Source organism: Onychomys torridus, chromosome 9 (assembly GCF_903995425.1).
Source record: "Onychomys torridus chromosome 9, mOncTor1.1, whole genome shotgun sequence".
Classification (NCBI taxonomy): domain Eukaryota; kingdom Metazoa; phylum Chordata; class Mammalia; order Rodentia; family Cricetidae; genus Onychomys; species Onychomys torridus.
Window position 1 is genome coordinate 84,092,755 of NC_050451.1, and position 18,485 is coordinate 84,111,239.

General features: G+C 34.1%; 1 protein-coding gene across 1 annotated transcript in view; it reads right to left on the reverse strand.

The window, feature by feature from the left end:
• Klhl1 (kelch like family member 1) overlaps nucleotides 1-18,485 on the reverse strand; it is a 351,846-nt gene that overhangs the window by 71,502 nt on the left and 261,859 nt on the right. Inside the window, exon 7 of the mRNA XM_036199577.1 lies at nucleotides 5,254-5,478. Within this exon, the coding sequence (XP_036055470.1) occupies nucleotides 5,254-5,478 (225 nt within the window). The remainder of the gene's footprint in view (nucleotides 1-5,253; nucleotides 5,479-18,485) is intronic.

Genomic DNA, 18,485 nt, shown 5'->3' on the forward strand with positions numbered 1-18,485 from the left:
AAAAAAAGTTGACAAGAAAAAAGCCAAGCTAAGGCCGGGCATTTATAATTAAGAACAAAACTCTGTGTGGGATCATTTGGGAGCTTGCTGGTGGGCCTTCAAAGAGACAAATAAAAAAACAACCAACCACATCTTCTTACAAAATATTTGTCTATATATACAGATAGTTTTCTTTGAATTTCAATGTATATCATTCAAATAATAACTAGTTAAGTTGAAGTGTTTCTCAAATTCTTTCTTCATGAATTGATAGCCTGTTACTATATTTTCGTATTAATTTGACTAATAAAATATCCATAATTTATTTTATTTAATGTATTGATGTATTTTCTTTCATTCTATGCTGGTAAGTTAGTAGAATTTTGATTGTTTATTTAAAGTAAGGAAATACCACTTATGTTCATAACGGAAACTACTATGTACTTAGTAATTAGAAACTACTTGCTCTTTAAAAAAAAGAATATGATTCTTGCATCAGAAATAATTATGTTGAAATCCCAGGTCTTCTATGACATGCATTTTAGAAACTGATCTATTTGTAAATCAGCTTTGTTTTGAAAGTATTTTTATAGGTTAACAGTACAAGTAATAATTTTGAGCAAAGATAAAAAATAAACAGCTGAAGGAAACAAAGAAAAGACATTAAGAAAACAACACATTTTTAAAAAATTTAAAAAAGACAATAATGAAAAATAAACGTGAAAATTTAGATTAAAGACATTAACCACCATAGTGAATGCTTATTTCAGTTTTCCTCAATCTCCTTTGAGACTTTGGACAGTATAATATTCATAGTCAAGAATGGTAGATGAGCCAGGTGGTAGTGGCACATGCCTTTAATTTCAGCAGTCGGGAGGCTGGGATTAAAGGCATGTGGAAGAACTATAAAAACTATTAAACTAATGTCTATCAAGAGAAATCAGGGACAAATTAATGAGACTGAAATACTGGCTGAAATATACTGCTTAAAATGAGCATTTCCTAATTCTAAATTAAAAATAAATGATTCTTAATATAAGCAATTCTACTCTAATAATCTGTTCATTGTGTTGCATATAAAATCAAATCACACAAGGATAAAACAACCCCTCCATATATCGCATGTATAGCCTACTGATATGTAGGAAATCCTTATTAACCAGTCATTGTATTACTCAATGTTTTTCCTCAAAAATACTTTATGTTAATTATGAAGTATTTTCTTATAAAGGTTTATGTAATACAAAATATGCAAAAGACATACTTTTCATAACTATATGTTTTATAGATGTTCATATTATAGTAAAAACTTGTAGCTAATTGAAAACACATTGACTTAATTAGTTATAATCCCTGGGCAGACCAATGGCTTCTCTGACACCACAAAGTTTATATTCATATAAGTTTCATAGGCTAGTTTATCTAGCAGAAGGTACTTTCTTAATTAATTGAAAGCTATGAAATGTTTTAAGCACTTTGTCATCTCTAACAATGAAACTTGCTTGTGAGATCATAAACTATGAATATATGTATTAATATATTCAAATATATATTAGGAAACCAAGATAAAAATGGTTGATGGGTCCAATTTTTTTAAAAAATTATCTATTTATTTTATTATTTTTTTAAGTATAAAGTTTCCTTTTTTTTACATATAAATTTACTTATTATCTGTACAATGTTCTACCTGCATGTTTGCTTGCAGGCCAGAAGAGGGCACCAGATTTCATTATAGATGGTTGTGGGTCACCATGTGGTAGCTGGGAATTGAACTCAGAACCTCTGGAAGAACAGTGAGTGCTCTTAACCTCCAAGCCATCCCTCCAGCCCCGTCAATTTTTTCTTTTACTTTTAATTTTATGAATTTCACTTCAAATTTATCATTCAAATGTATTTTATATTCCAATTTTAGCAATTTTGATCATGAAAATTATGCTGGACAACACAAATAGGGAATAATTAAGTGTGTAAGGATGAGTCAGGGTCCCAAGGTCTTTGTTTTATGTTTGCCTCTGTAAGGCTCAGAGAACCATGGAGCACACATAGTAGAAAGAGGGCAAAGGACAGGGAGGCCTGCCACAAAGGATGTCTTCTGGACTTGGCATGACATCTGAACTTATGATCTTACTACAGCTATGGAACAAGATAAGCACAATAATGGCCCACTAACATTTAACCAGGGATGGGAGAGGTACTTCAAAACTGCCTTACTTAAGGGACTATTAGCTATGGTTACAGAAGGGTATGTCATTTTCTTCAATGGTGTACTCCACTAAAAGCTATCTATATTTACACTTACTCATGTACGCAATCCCAATTAGAAGCTTTGATCCACACTCAAAGGAAGACAATAAAGTATGAGGGAGATTTCCTGAGAAGCAGATTTTGGTAAAATCATTATGTATTTGTAGAAGTATCAAAGAATAAACTAAAAAAATAATGAATAAATAAAATGAAGAAATTGTTATTTCCTGAGTGAGATGAATGTTTAGGCAATAGAATTGTCTCATGTCCCAAAAGGAAAATATGATTTAGGCAATGTTCTGTTTTGGTTTTTTGTTACTGTTTCTGCTTCATTTTTCCCATACAGCAAGTCATCTCATCTTTATGCTTTAATCAATGAAACATCAATCTGAGTTCAGAACTTGCCAGAAGTATTCTCTGACCATTGGGATTATGTCAAGACTAGTTTCAGTGAGCTATTACTAAAGAATGCAATACACACTCATCCTGAGTACTGTTTTCTGTTCTTAAGCATCTGCTCTGAAGGGAGGCAATTTGCAGCAAGGAAGATAGTCTAGAGATTTTTGTATGAGGAGAAGTAAATGAAGTTTTGCTTCTGATGTCTGTATTTGAAGGACAATAGCAGGTCATTCCTGGGAATGAAGATGTCAACATCAGAGCTTCCTATTCAGGAGTCAGTCTTTCATTCCTGTGAATTACTAAACAAAGGTGCAAAGAAACCCTAGGGATTTGATCCTTCTTTATGCAATTAGAGTATTTGACATTCACATTACCCGTATGAACACTCAGAAACACAGCCATCTACTTAATTGACCAAAACTGATAAAAAGTATTTGAAGATTAAGAAGACGACAGAAGAAATTGAAGATAAGAAGTGGAAGGACGAACAGAAGAAAGAGTAGAAAAACAAAAGGAAAAGAGGAGGGAGAGTAGCAGGAAAGAGTGAAGAAAAGTAAAGAAGATTGAAGGATGGCTTGGAGAAGGCAGAAGGAGAGGAAAGAAATCATTTACCATAAATTTAAAAGACATAAGGAGGTACAAATTTTAAAGACAGACAGAAATTTCACTGGGATAACAGAGTATTAACACTGATAAGGAGAAGGGGGCAATACAATGAATTGCTAAGTAGCAATTTTAGCATAACTTTATAAACCCAAATTAATTAAGATTAAGATATTAATACATGCTGTAAATACTGTGCTGTATATAATTTGAGAACAATTAAAAAAAAACCTGGATATGAATCAATAAATACCTGAGAGAAAAAAATAAAACTTAAAACATATGAGTGACTAAATAGGCAATATCAATATTAATACAACACAACTACAGAGAAGACAAGTATATGGCTTTGGATGCTTATTGTAATTGGGTATGACAAATGCTGAGCGTTCTTTCACTCAGTTGTTCATAGTAGGATATTGCCATATCAGAGAAAACTGGATGTACTTTGTCTCCCTAGCAACCTTGTTTCATCTGACTGGACCTTGGGTGAATGTGTAATGCAAAGGTCATTTTCTATATATAGAGATCACCTGACCATTGACAAGGGAATTTCAAATGAGACTGGGCCCAGAAATGTGATTCCTATGTGATTCTTTGTTGTGATTTTATTATTATAGACAGTTCTGCACTTTAGAAGTTCTGTAGGAGAGTATTTCCTCAAAAAACAAACAAACAAAAAAACAAAACAAAACATGTGATAAGAAGTAGGCAATAAGAAGCAAAGGACAGAGATAGTCAAAATCCTGAGACAAGGAGGTGACATATCAATTTGGCAATGGAAGAGGTAGAGAATGCACAAACCAGAAGAGGATTAGACATGAAAAAGGTGGATTATTTGAGTTGCTATTGGGTTTGTAAAGCCCGTGGGAAACACTGCATTCCATATGCCTCAGATAATTCTTCTTACAATCCCATTTCCACATGAATATTTACAGTGTGCTTTTAGTGACTTTGTAAATGGGTCTGTTGAAAGGCAGTATTTACCATTCTGTTTAACTCTGATGCTCATACCTTAGATTGATAGCAGAACATGTGTGTGTGTGTGTGTCTGTCTCCATGTCCATGTTTTTTTTTTTTTTTTTTTTTTTTGTGTGTGTGTGTGTACTAGACATATTGGTGTAGAAAGACTATTTTTATTTATTTTAATATTATTATAGGATTGTTTTCTTGGGATGTCTATATATATGGATTTATAATTAAGCTATGATATATTTTATGATGTATATCTTAAATACAAAGACATGTAAAGACACTTACCTGAAGTGTGTCAATTCTTTGAAAGAAGTGCTTGGTAATTTTACCTACAACTCTCACCATATGGAATATAGATTCAAAAAGGATCCTCATTCATTTTCTCATATAAAAATGTATAGAACTAAATAATGAACAGTATTGTTTCATAATTGATATCACCACTCAAAATGAAATCGAGTTAAACTGCTTCTTCTGTAACATTCAAATATAAAATGTAAATACAAGATGCTCAGTTACATAGCCTTGATTACAAGTCTGATTCCTTACTCAACATGATGCTCCTTGGTGGAGCAGAGGAAACATCTCAAACTGGCTCACAATACCTTTCTGCTTGTCATTCTTCTCTATTACTTTTTCAGTGGAGCAAATTAACCCCAAACAGTTAAATTTACCTCTCCAGCATGGTGAGAAGAGCTACCTTCAGTGTCTCTATTTCACAGTAAACACTTCTTCCTCTGAATTTTAGTACTATGTCTATCCAGGACTTTGTCTTTAGGACCATATCTGATTTCATCTTTTTCACACCAAATGTACAAATATGAGTTCTTGAAAATGTTATGACAGCTTAGATCTCCTCTGTTTTTTCAGCCTCCTTTTTCTACAACTGAATGCATATTTGTCTACAAAAAGTTGAAAAGTTGAAAGTATTGCCTTCAAATAAACATTTTAAATAAAAGAAGAGTTTATAGCATTTATATTTTATTGATTTTTAGTATGTTTGTATTTTCCAAAAAAAATTCTAAAAGTTGTATCAGTAATTATAGGCCTTACCTAGACCATGTCGATGTGTTGACATTGGTGGTAAAACAGTCCACGTCTTGGTTTTGGGATTGTAACATTCAACTGTGTTCAATGTCTTTAACCCATCTCGACCTCCAATTACAAAGAGCTTCTCATCAATAACAGCCACACCAAACTGAAGCCTCCTGCCATTCATCATTCCTGCCTGGATCCAAAGATTCGTTCTGAGGTCATACTTCTCTATGGTTGTAGCCCCTGATAGAAAATAAAATCAAACAGTCATCAATCCAATGAATTACAAAAATAGCTTGTACAATGCAGTTCAAATTAGAATGTGAAAACATGCTTGTCACATCCATTGTTTAAAAAGAAAAGCAGGTCATAAAACAAAGGGAATAATAAATCAATAACTTTATCTCCTCCTGTTTGTGGACACTAATGATGGAAACAGGTACATATATCCAGTACTAAACTATTGGTTTAATGGGAACAGTGTTGAGAATGACACAGTCTTCCCAAATCTTAAAATTCTCTGTTTTATTATTTGATATTTAAAGTATGTTTGGTAATCTCAGCTTGAAAAAAAATGAATGAGAGTCTCTTTAAATAACAAAATTATGTGTGCTATTGGTAACACTTCTGAAAGGAAAGATATGTTATTTGAATCAATCATGACCAGGCTGGCCATAGCTTTCCATTTCTTTTTACATTTGTCTTATGCCTTGAATAAATAAATGAGTAAATATTAGCCTAACAAACAAAACAGAAACTAGAAGTGCCTGGGAGAGTGTCAAGGTGCTTGCTGTCTAGCTTGATGATCTGGATAGCAAACAATATTCAGAACCCATATAGTGGAAGAAAAGAAATGGATCCCACTAATTGTCCCTTGATATTACATAGGCACCATGATAAATGTGGGCCCACACACATATACCCCACACACAAAATAAATAAATGTACTTTTAAATGTCAATTGTAAGATGTTTAATAAGTATTCATCATAATATTTAAACTTGTTAAAATTATCAGAGAATTAAAATAATAAAAACATTTAGAGATATAAAATGTTACATATATCTTTAGTAATTATAATATCTAAAAATAATGTCTTTTTGTTTGAAATAGAAAGATGATAGATAGATAGATAAATGATATATAGATAGATATTTGAGAAATACAGTAACTCTAATAAATGTAAATTTTGAAAAAATCTAAGCAAAAATGGTTCCTATCACTGTTAGTACATTTTGCTGCTTGATTTATATAGCATATGACTGCTCATAACATTCACAAATGGTTTATATGACTGAAAAAAGCTAACATCTTATCATACTGCTTCAGTGTTTGACCTCAATGTTTAGCGTTGCGTTCACAAATATTTCATTTTCATAGATCTGCCATGAGTTTTGTGTACGTTCATTCATACAGAAATGTTCTATTTTATTTGCACTGTAATAAGTTCTTTTTGCTTAGAGGACATTTATGTAGGGGACTCCTTAACTTCTTAGACTATAAGCAGCAATAAACAAATCAAATATAAGCATCATGGAAGAAGAAATATTGCCAGTTGTGTTATGATATAATTTACTCTTAATTTTTCAACAAAAGTAAAGTAATAGTGTAGAAATGTAAATGATGAGTTATCTGATATAAGTAAAAATTGAAGTATTATAAAACTATAAACTTTAGAAAAGTAATCATAATGTTCATGAAAATATTTGATAGCATTTTACCTGTGTGTATGTCTTTAAAAACAAATGAGCTTTTTTTTAAGATCTAAGTGCATTTGCTCTATTTCACTCTGCTATGCATAAATACATTTTATGAGGTGAATCTTATCATTGAATAATTTCAAGAATGTCTGACTATTGTCAAGGCTATAGTGTTTGCTCTCCACAAACTGACACTCAGTTTCTTTTGCAGAAAATAGCACTTACATAACTCACTGATCATAGAGAAGTTGATCTGCAGTCTACCAAGAGCCTTAACCCTACTGATGAGCTGTCTTAGGTAGAGTTTATATTGCTGTGAAGTGATACCACAACCAGGGGACTCTTATAAAGGAAAACATTTAATTGTGGCTGGCTTAGAATTCAGAGGCTTAGTTCAATATCATCATGGCAGGAACCATGGTGGCACACAGGCAAACATGATGCTGGAGAGGTAATTTTTGGATCCACAGGCACCAAGAAGATATTGTGAAACAGTAAGCCTGACTCGAGCTTGTGAGACTTCAAAACCCATCCCCTAGTGTCACATTTCCTCAAACAAAGCCTCACCTAATCCTACAAGGCCAGACCTCTGAGTAGTGCCATTTCCTATGTACTATGGGCCAATTTTTATTCAAAACATCACACTAATTTTCATGCTACTGGGAAGTTCAATTCATACTGATAGAGAAGAAGGTAAACATCAATGCAGCTACAAATCCTTCAATAGACAATGATGGGATTTTTTTTGTTTATTTGTTTGTTTGTTTACAAAATACATTGGCACAATAGTGGCTCAAAAGTTTTGGGACTAACCATTCACCATCTGATTGCATTTAATTCCCATTCCATGAGATGAAATGGATGACTAACTGATACTTCTCAGGTAATCGACGAAACGGATGACTAACTGATACTTCTCAGGTAATCGACGAAACTGGGACTTACTAGGCCATGGACTTTGGTGAAAGTCAAATACTCCTGTTCTGCTAACTGAAAATAAAATGACTTCTGACGACATTTTTCTATACCTGTAGATGTGCCTTGCTCAGATATCATTAGCAACAATTCTTCCCACAGTAGATGGAACACATATAGAGACCACAACTGGACAACACAGCTAATTCTAAATTAGCTATTTGTATCAACCTTCACCTCAGGAATCAGGAAACTATTCAGAAGAAGAGGCAAAAGATTGTAAAATCAAGGAGTAATGAAAGCTATCAAAAAAGTAACACTTTCTAGACCCAGCAAGGATGATGTATATACGAAATTACAAGGACTGGCAGATGGACCGGGCCTGAAGAGGTCTAAGCCATGTGCTGTCCAAGCACTGAAAGGGACATGGACACCAAGCCCAATCCCTTCACTAGATGCTGTATCCAACTGATAAATTCTTACATAGGAAAAACTAGTTTATTCCAAAGGAATATTATTGGGTATACAAACCACACCTAAAGGCATGCCCTATGCTCAGCAATAGATGGCCAACAAAAACCAGTACTTTGGAGTTTTTTGTCTCATAATGTTTTTCCTAGGCAAGGCTTTTTGCTTGTATGTTATGGTTTCTGAGTTTGTGTCTTTATGGGTTTTCTGTGTCTGTGAATGTGTGTGTCTATGCATCTATGACTGTTTCTTGTGCTTATTCTTGGTATCTTTTTTCTTTTCATTCATTAGTTCTGTCCTTTTCAGTTTTGTTTGCTTTTATTTTATCTTATTATTATATGTTTAGATGTCTGTTTATTTTCTAATGAAAGAGAGCAAGAAAGGGTATGAATTTCATTGAGTGTGGATGTGGGGAGCATCTGGAAAGTACTGTGGGAGAACCCTAGTCATTACACATTAAATGAAAAAGAAACCATTTTAATTTAAAAATATTGCTTGAATTATATAAGAAAAGCTATATCCTAGTATCTGTCTTTTGTAACTAGCTATTGATAGATGATAGCAGTAAAACATAACATAATTTGAACAACCCAGTCCCACTAGACTGGTACTATAGAAATAGGTAGACAAGGAAGCCTTTGAGTGACTATGCTGCATTTATTCTCCAGAAGCTTACTGCAAATCTTTGGAGAAAACATCAAAGGTTGTTATGCTCATTGAAGGAAGTAGTTGAGTATAGATGAAGTTAATCTAACCTGAGAAACCATATGTATTATTATTCATAAAGGAATGTGTGGATTTGAGGTGTATGTCAAAGCACTCTCAAAAAAAGTTAGAAAAGTCTTACATCTTAAAGCATGTTTTGTGCTTTCATAGATTTTTGCTAGCTTCAGTCATCCTAAGTTGCTATAATAGAAACAGCAGCTCATCTCTCTTTTGTTATTCAAATTCTCTTCTGTATCAGAATCCTATGACTACTTTTAAAAAAAATCTCAAGCTTAAAGACTAAATAGCACAAATTTATTTTCTTGCTACCAAAAGTCAAAAATGTGAAACAAACTAAAATAATGTTTACAGAATTGCATTTCTTCCCAGGATCCTGAGAGGGAAAAATGTTTTCTTGCCTTTTTTGCCATTTTCTATGTTCTATAGGATACTCTCCTACCTTACAGATCTTTTTGCAAATCTATATCCAATACCATTACATCTCAGACATTGTTCACTATGATAATATTGGGCTTACCTTTAGTATTCAGTCTCACTAATATAAATATATGTAACCTATGTATATTACTATCAATAGATTAGCAAAATCAATTCTTAATTTAATATTTATTTCATTTTTGATTGTGTGTGTGTGTGTGTGTGTGTGTGTGTGTGTGTTTGCCTTTGTATAACTATACACATGTGTGACTGCAAATGGCTATAGATACTAGAGGAGGGTGATGACATGGGAACCAACATTGAGTCATCTGCTAGAACAGTATACATTCTTTTTTTTCTTGTAAAGGAAATTATTTGATTTTGAGCTTGCTCATAGATTTTGGAGGGTTAGTCCAATATCATCATGGCAAGAAGCACATTGGCAGGCTGCTGGAGTAGTAGTTGAGAGCTTTACATCATGATCTCTAGGGAAAAGGCAGTAACAGAGATTGGGCCTAACATGAGCTTTTGAAACCTCAAAGGTCACCCTCAGTGATTAATCTCCTCCAACAGGACCATAGATACTCCAACAAGGCCACCCCTCCTCATCCATCCCAAATAATTCTACTAAATGGGGAGGAAAAGGAATAAAGTTTCACTTTATGCTAACAACCATTGATTTCAAATACCAGATGAATGGTTTATTTCTTTTACTTTAGCCTGGATCAGCTATTAAGGCAATGAGTCAAGCTCACACATGAGTGCACAGGTCATCCAGACAAAACTAAACAGAGAAATATTGGAGATAGCGTACGTTATGAACCAAGTGGGCCTAACAGCTATCTACTGAACATTTCACCCAAACACAAAAGAATATACCTGCTTGTAGTGGGTAGCCATTCCAACCTTGGCCTGGAAGTTCCAACCCCCATTGAGGCTTCGGTAATGGTCATGCCCACAAGGCAGGGTTGAGAGAGGACACTGAAGACCCAGGATCCAAAGGAGAGACATCTTTTGGTGCCGGGACCCTGGACGCTGGAGGTAGACCAAGCAGAGTTCTCCAGAGAACACCGCCGGACTGCGCCATACCTTTGCCAGATCCTACAACCTACCTATCCCTTCCTTTGTAAGTTACCCCACAAAATAAACCTCCATTTTAACTACATGGAGTGGCCTTAATAATTTCACAAATACTTTCTCTTCAGCGTCTCATAGAACATTCTCCATAATTGACTATATACTCAGTCACGAAGCAAGTCTCAACAGATTCAAGAAACTTGAAATAACCTCCAGTATCCTATAAGACCACCACAGATTACAGCTGGAGTTCAACAAAAACAGGAAGTCTACAAATGCATGGAAACTAACCAAATCTCTACTAAATGACTACCTGGTTAAGACAGAAATAAATAAAAATAAAATAAAAAACTTCCTGGAATTTAAATGAAAATGAAAGCATGACATACCAAATGTATAGAACACAATGAAAGACATGTTAAGATGTCCAAAGTACTAAGTGACTACATTTTTAAAAAAGAAAAATAAAAAAGGAGACATCTAATCCAAGTAATTTAACAGTACAACTGTAATATCCAGAACAAAAAGAAGTAAAAACTTCAAAGATAAGTAGACAGTAGGAAATAATCAAACTGAGGGCTCTAAACAATAAAATAGAAACAAAGAGAACACTACAAGAATAAATAAAACAAACGGTAGATTATTGGGGAAAATTAACAATATAGGCAAATCCTTATTCAAACTAAATAACAACAGATAATTTTCAAATTAACAACTTTTGTTACATGATTTTGCTCTTTTGGGGAGCCCACCACCCAGATCCTGAGTAACTCACATACAGAGAAATCACACATGGAGGTTTATTTTTAATTATAAATGCCTGGCCTTAGCTTGGCTTGTTTCTTTCTAGTTTCCCTTAACTTAACTTGTCCCATCTAGCTTTTTTCTTTTGGGCTTTTACCTTTCTCTATTTCTATATACCTTTAATTATTTCTTACTCTGTGGCTTGCTGATCCCTGGAGTCCTCCTTCTCTGGCTACTTTTTATTCTTATCTTCCCAAATTTCTCCTTCTATGTATTCTCTCTTTCCATGTATCCTTTCTCCTGCCACGCTAGTGGACATTTAGTTCTTTATTAGATCATCAGATTTTTTTAGACAGGCACAGTAACACAAAGCTAAACAAATGCATCATAAACAAAAGTAACACACCCTAAAATTATATTCTACAATGACATCAGAAATTAGAAGGACAGTATAACAACAAACACTGTGGAAATCCAGACAATCACAAGGACATATTTTAAAAACCTGTACTCCAAAACAAATTGGAAAAATCTAAAAGAGATGGATAATTTTCCTAACAGATACCACTTACCAAAGTTAAACTAAGATCAGATAAACAACTTAAATAGATCTATAACCCTTATGGAAATAGAAGCAATCATTAAAATTTTCCAAACTCAAAAAGGCCCAGGACCAGATGGTTTTAGTGCAGAATTCTACTTAACTTTCAAAGAAGAGTTAATGCCAATGGTCCTCAAATTATTTCACAAAACAGAAGTATAAGGAACATTGCCAAATTTATTTTATGAGTACATAGTCACCCTGATACCCAAACCACACAAAGATTCAGGAAAGAAAATTATACACCAACTTCCATTATTTACATGGATGCAAAATTACTCAACAAAATACTCAGAAAAATAAATACTAGACCACATCAAAGTATCATTATCATGAGCACATAGGCTCATCCCAGAACTGCAAGGATGGTTCAACATAAAATCAATGAAATCCAACATATAAGAAAACTAAAACAACAGTAACAACAACAACAATAATAAAATCCAACACCCTTTCATGATTAAGGTCTTTGAGAGATTAGTGATACAAAGGACATACACAAACATAATAAAGGCAATTTACAGAAAGCCATTAGCCAACATGAAACTAGAAACTATTCAAAATAATTCCACAAAAAAATCAAGAACAAAAAAAGGCTGTCCACTATCTCTATATATACTTATTATTATTGTACTTGAATTTCCAGCTTACTGGTATCTTTACATCTTGCTTTGCATAGCAGCAGCTGCCAGTATCTCCTCTGTTCTGCCTTTCTCCTTCTTCCTCTCTAGTTAGAATGCCCTACCCAACCGTATCCTGCCTCACCATTGGCCAAACAACTTTGTTTATCAACCAATCAGAACAACATATATTCACAGCACACGGAATGATATCACCCATTATTTTCCTTTTTCTTTCTATTCGAAAGGAAGGTTTTAACTTTAATATAGTAAAATTACATATAATAAAACAGTTTCAAAGCATATATGTAAATGGAAATTTTTTCTATTACATTATTTGAAAAATGAAGCTATCAGTAAAAAGTTGTCATAGTGTTAACAGTAATTATAAAAAGCAGTGTGTTAGGATTTCTATTGCCATGATTCAACTCTAGGGGGAAACAGTTTATGGCAGTTTAAAACTCTAAGGTTATGTTTTGTTACTGACAGATGTTAAAGCAGGAACTCAAGAGTCTAAAGCAGAGACTCCAGCTTATGTCAAGGAAACAAGAAATACAGTCTTTGATTTAGACAACTAAAATATTATTACATTTTACTGAAATATGTTAAAGCTTAAGTGAAGGAGTTTTGAGTCATGATTTATAAATAACATACTAGTACATTATCAGAATTAGTTAATTCAATTTTTATGGAAATATAATAAGAATATTATAATTATTCTACAAATAAAACTTTAGTTATTTGCTGAGTCTTCTTCACAATACAAAGGGTTCATCAATGATATCTACCTAAATCTCAAGCTCAATATAATAAATTTTACTCTTTTCACTATCTCAGTTTGGAAAGAGTTCACTTCAACTAAATATAAATGAATTGTAGAACTTTTAAACTTGTCTATCTCCAGATTCTTTTTTTTTTTTTTACTTATTTTGAGAACCTGTCCAAAATATCACTTCTCTGACATATATGCTTTGTGGTACAATGGAACAGTGAAGATATTCCTATGTAAATATGTTGACGTGACCATTGTAAAATGGGAAACTTTTGTGAATCATTAATAAAATGAATAATTAAGAACTTTCAAACATAAAGAGAACTCAAGTCCTACTGTTGATGTGAAAATAGAAGGAGGAACCAGAGGAAGAATTTAAAAACCCTGTGTAGTAAGCCTGGTACCAGACAACAGCATAGTCACCTAATCACTTAAAGAGATCAGTTCCAACAATCTGAATATAATTTGGAAATACCACAGCATCCTTGTGTGTGCCATCTAAGAGGACAGTCAAGCCAATTCTTGATTTGTTATTGTTGTTCAAGACAGTTTCTCTCATGAATTATGAACCAAAGGCTGTGGAGCCCCCAGCTGGATCAGGCCCTCTGGATAAGTGAGACAACTGAATAGCTTGAACTGTTTGTGAGGCACCCAGTCTGTGGGACCAGGGTCTGTCCTTAGTGCATGAGCTGGCTGTTTGGAACCTTGGGCTTACACAGGGATACTTTGCTCAGACTGGAAGGAGGGGACTGGGCCTGCCTACACTGAACCCACCAGATTTAAATGAATCCCCAGGGGATTCTTGGCCCTGCAGAAGATGGGAATGGAGGGGTGGGAGTGGGGGGAAGGTGGGGGTGGGGGCGGGAGGGGGTAGGACAGGGGAACTCATGGCTGATGTGTAAAATTAAAACACAAATATAATTTTTTAAAAAAGACAGTTTCTCTTTGTAACGGTCCTGAAATCCTTGAAATCACTCTGTAAACCAGGCCAGCCTCTAAACCATGGAGATCTGCCTATCTCTGCTGGAGTTAAAGGTGTATGCCACCACCTTCTAGGTTAGTCTTGATTGTTTATGTACTTAATAGAGAACTTATACCAACCATTTCAGGCTTTTAAATTGATGGAATCTGAGCAATATATAACAGTGATCTAAACTGTTATGTGTGAAAATTTATTGGAACAGCAAAGCATTGTTTATTTGATTTGTATTTTTATGATATACAGCACATTCAATTTCCTAGTTGATAACATAACTGGAAGGTAGAAGATACAATAGAAATATAAAATCATTTCCCTCATGAAACAAGAAGCAGCCTCTTTTCTCAAAACATGAATGTTGATAAAAATGGCCAAGGTGTTACTGAAGTGCAATACTCATTCTCTATAGGTGTGTTCACTGATATAAGCAAAGGTGATGACAGCAATTAGTGCTTATGGACTCTGCTCAGGCTTTACAGATGACAGGCTTTGTTTCAAAACACACAATTCAAATATTTAGCAACCTCATTTATCTTGAACACAGACAGCACAAAATTAAGTGATACATTTTTTTTTGAACTGACAAAATAGTTGTCACAAAAGACACCTCTGCTGAAGACAATTCTTTTCTTTTCAGCTCTCTAAAAAAGCCCTTAGGTTTTTCAGTCTTTTGACTATGATTTTAATGGAACTTTAATAAACTCAGTTACCTGACTTCTAAGTCATTTTACAAACCTAATAATTAAAAAGAACTGGGACTGCTTATAGCCAATACTGAAAGAGTAACTGAAAACATGCATTGATTTAGCACTCAGCAGTCATTTACTGCAATTAAGTGAAAAAATCAATTCATAAAACACTTAGAGAGACTCAGAGTCCAATACTGATGATGACCTTGGTGCTATCCAATCATTATGAAATGATTACAACATGACATATATTCTCTTAAAGAGATCAGTTAATACTAAAAGTCATTTCAGAAAAGAAAATACTAAAAGCAATTTTTTTGTGTGATACATATGATAGAAGAGACCAAACTTAGAAGTGATTATGGTAATAAACTTTCTTATTTCTTCAATCTTTCATCGAATAAACATTTCATCAGCTGTCACAATCCACGTGTTTACGTGAACGAGAGCTATAGAGAATATACTTTATGTGAGTGCACGTGATATTATGCCTGGTAAAATTTGAACACTGAGGGAAACTATTACTTTCTAGCTATTTTATTATATAAGGAAGATCCTATAAACATTACAACCATCAAATTAAATTTGCATGTGCCAGGTAGCCAATCATAAATTTCATAGTATTGATGGCTGACATAGGTGCTAGGAAATCAAATTAGAATCCTTTGTAAGAGCAGCAAGTTCTCTGGACTACTAAGCCAACTCCTCAAACCCAAGTGATGTTTCTTTATAAAAGTAAATCCCACTAAGATTGTCAAAAGTAGAGACTATTTAAAATAAAGCATCACTAATAATGATTATATGAGAATAAATTCAGTAAGCAAAGTAGTACAGATGCTAGATGAAGGAAAAAATAGAATCTTGCTGAGAGATGTCAGCTGAGTGGTTAAAATTGTAAGAAATCTTGAATGATGATTTACTGTAGATATTAGTATATCACATAACTATAATTACATCATAATAGCATTTTATCATTACTAAATTAAGAGCTCAATGGTAACTTACTACAAAATAAAATCTTTAAAGACAGAACATTCTCTAATAGAGAGAAATATTGAGGAAAATAATATACTAACTATACATATATTTATTAACCATTAGGTATATCTCAATTGAAGAAGGAAGTAATGACATTAACTAATTTTAATTAAAAATTACAGTGATTTATGGTACCTTATTAGTTATGGATGATTAATAATTAAATGAATAGCACATTGCTGTAAACTGACACAGAACAATGGACTAACCATGTCTAAAATCTTGTCAAACTGAGAGGAAATCATTCTTCCTCTTATATTGCTGTCAGGTACTGTGTTCCAGAGGTGAAGCAGCTTACTAACACTGAAAATTAGTAGCAGCGATATGAAGTCATATTGCTGTGACTAACCTGATAATGTGATTCTTAAGACATTGAGAAAAGGTGGTAGAAGGAAGTTTAAAACATTGGGAGAAAAAAAACAGGCTCTATACAGAGCTTGATGGGTGACTCTGAGTGCTTAGAAGAAAGAAGCGCAGACAGGAAGGAGGAGGGCAAATGTAGCTGATGTTTTCCCATGTCCTATGGGGCAGCAGGCCTGGGTGAGACTGGAGAAAACTCCAGCTGCAGGAAAAGATTGTTTTTTTGTTTGTTTGTTTGTTTGTTTGTTTGTTTTTGAGGTTTCAGATGCAGGGAAGTACTAAGTTGCAGATTGAAAAGAAGCCATCCAATCCACAGTCTGGCAAAGAACTTGTTTTTCTTTATTCAATTCTCTAAGACTATACTGTAGTCCTGTTGCAAAGGAGACAAACCAATTAGCTTACAAGAATAAATTCAAGGCTTCATAGCACTTGGACTTCCTAGCTTAGAGCATTGTTTGGGGTTGCAGATTTTAGCCATAGTTATTTGAGAACTAGGAGCAAAAAGAGATTAGAAAGAAAAGGGAAAGTTGCAGGTTGCCAAGAAAAGTAGCATGTTTAACTTGGCAGGAGGGAATGTGAGATTGCTACATAGATGGGCACCATTAAATCTATGAGCCAAGAACTTTACATGAAGAAAATAGGAAAGATGTCTGTAGTTATTTTAGAAACTGAATTGTTAATACACAACCGGTCATAGGAACCCACTTGAAAGGTTTTGGAAGAAAGTTCTAGGAAATGATGATACCCTGCTCACACAAGGATGCCTAGGAAGTGTTTCATCCTTTAATTCATCCAGTTGCTCAAAGGCAGCAACAGCCATGATCCAAAGTTGCAGGAGATACTACAACTGCTACTGAGAGCAAACCTTTGCATTATCCATATGAGGTAGGTTTTGTAAGAATGCATAATAGGGTCATGAATATGTCTCTCAATATTTCTTATCGAAGCCAGTGACACAAACAGTGACTAGGGGGATCAGAATTTATGTAAGTGTCTACTCACATAACTACTACTAAGAGCTTCTTTACACAACTACTAACAGCTTCATGAATGAAACTATAAGCATGAGGTATAAGTCACAGTGGAAAAACTAGCGAATGACAAATGCTAAAATATGAACTGTTTGTTAGGAAAAACTAAGATCATGATTAGTACCTGCACACAAGAGAGGCTACATGGGATGCAACTGGCAAGGAAATAGGGGTGTCATTGCCTAGACCTTTATAAGTCCATTATATACTTCAGATGTCAGATGTGGAGCCTCAGGATTGAGAGCATGTAGTCTTTGGGGTGGGGTAGCTTTGGTACCACCCCTCTTTTTCATGTGCCCACTCCTCCATTCTGGTATGAGAATGTGACATTTTTGGCTTTTCAAAAACTCATAGAGCTTAAAGTTTGCCTCCAGTTTCAAAAGAGACTTTCAACTTGAATTTTTGACCAATATTGGTCCTTTTAGGTTTATTTTGACTCTTGAGGATGGAGTGAATTTATTCCACATTACAAAATGGCCATAAGCCTTTAGGGGATGGGGACAAATTTTATGGCTTGAACATAGTGTCCACCATAGATTCATGTAGTGGGAAGCCTTGGTCCATCGTTGGTTTTGTTGTTTGGGGAGGCAGTGGGCACTTTAGCAGGAGACACAGCCTAACTAGAGGATCTCGAACACTGGGGTTAAATCTTGTATTCCATTTTATCTCCATCTTGTTTCAGACTTGCAGGATGCGATGGAGTTTTCTGTTTCACCCCCTCTCCTTGTGGTATTTCCAGCCAACCACAGACTGAAACTAATGTAGTTGAAACTCTGCACTTCTAGGTTGTTCTATTCTGATTTTTCCTTAGCTAGAAAAATTCTGAATAAAAGACCAGCCAGCTGAATTTTCACTCAGACTTAAGACTGTGAAAGAATAAGTGCTTCCTTTTTAAATGTTAATAACTTTAGCAAATAGGTATTGGAAGTCAATATACAAACATCAGAAAATTGATTTAAGTTACAAATAATCAAATGAATTAGATTATCAATAGACTTAATATATTATTTTATCATTACTATAGTTATTTGAGAATTTCATTCACATACATAGTGTAATTTAAAGAAATCCATCCCCAATTCCATTCCTCTTAACTCAACTCCTGTCACCTCC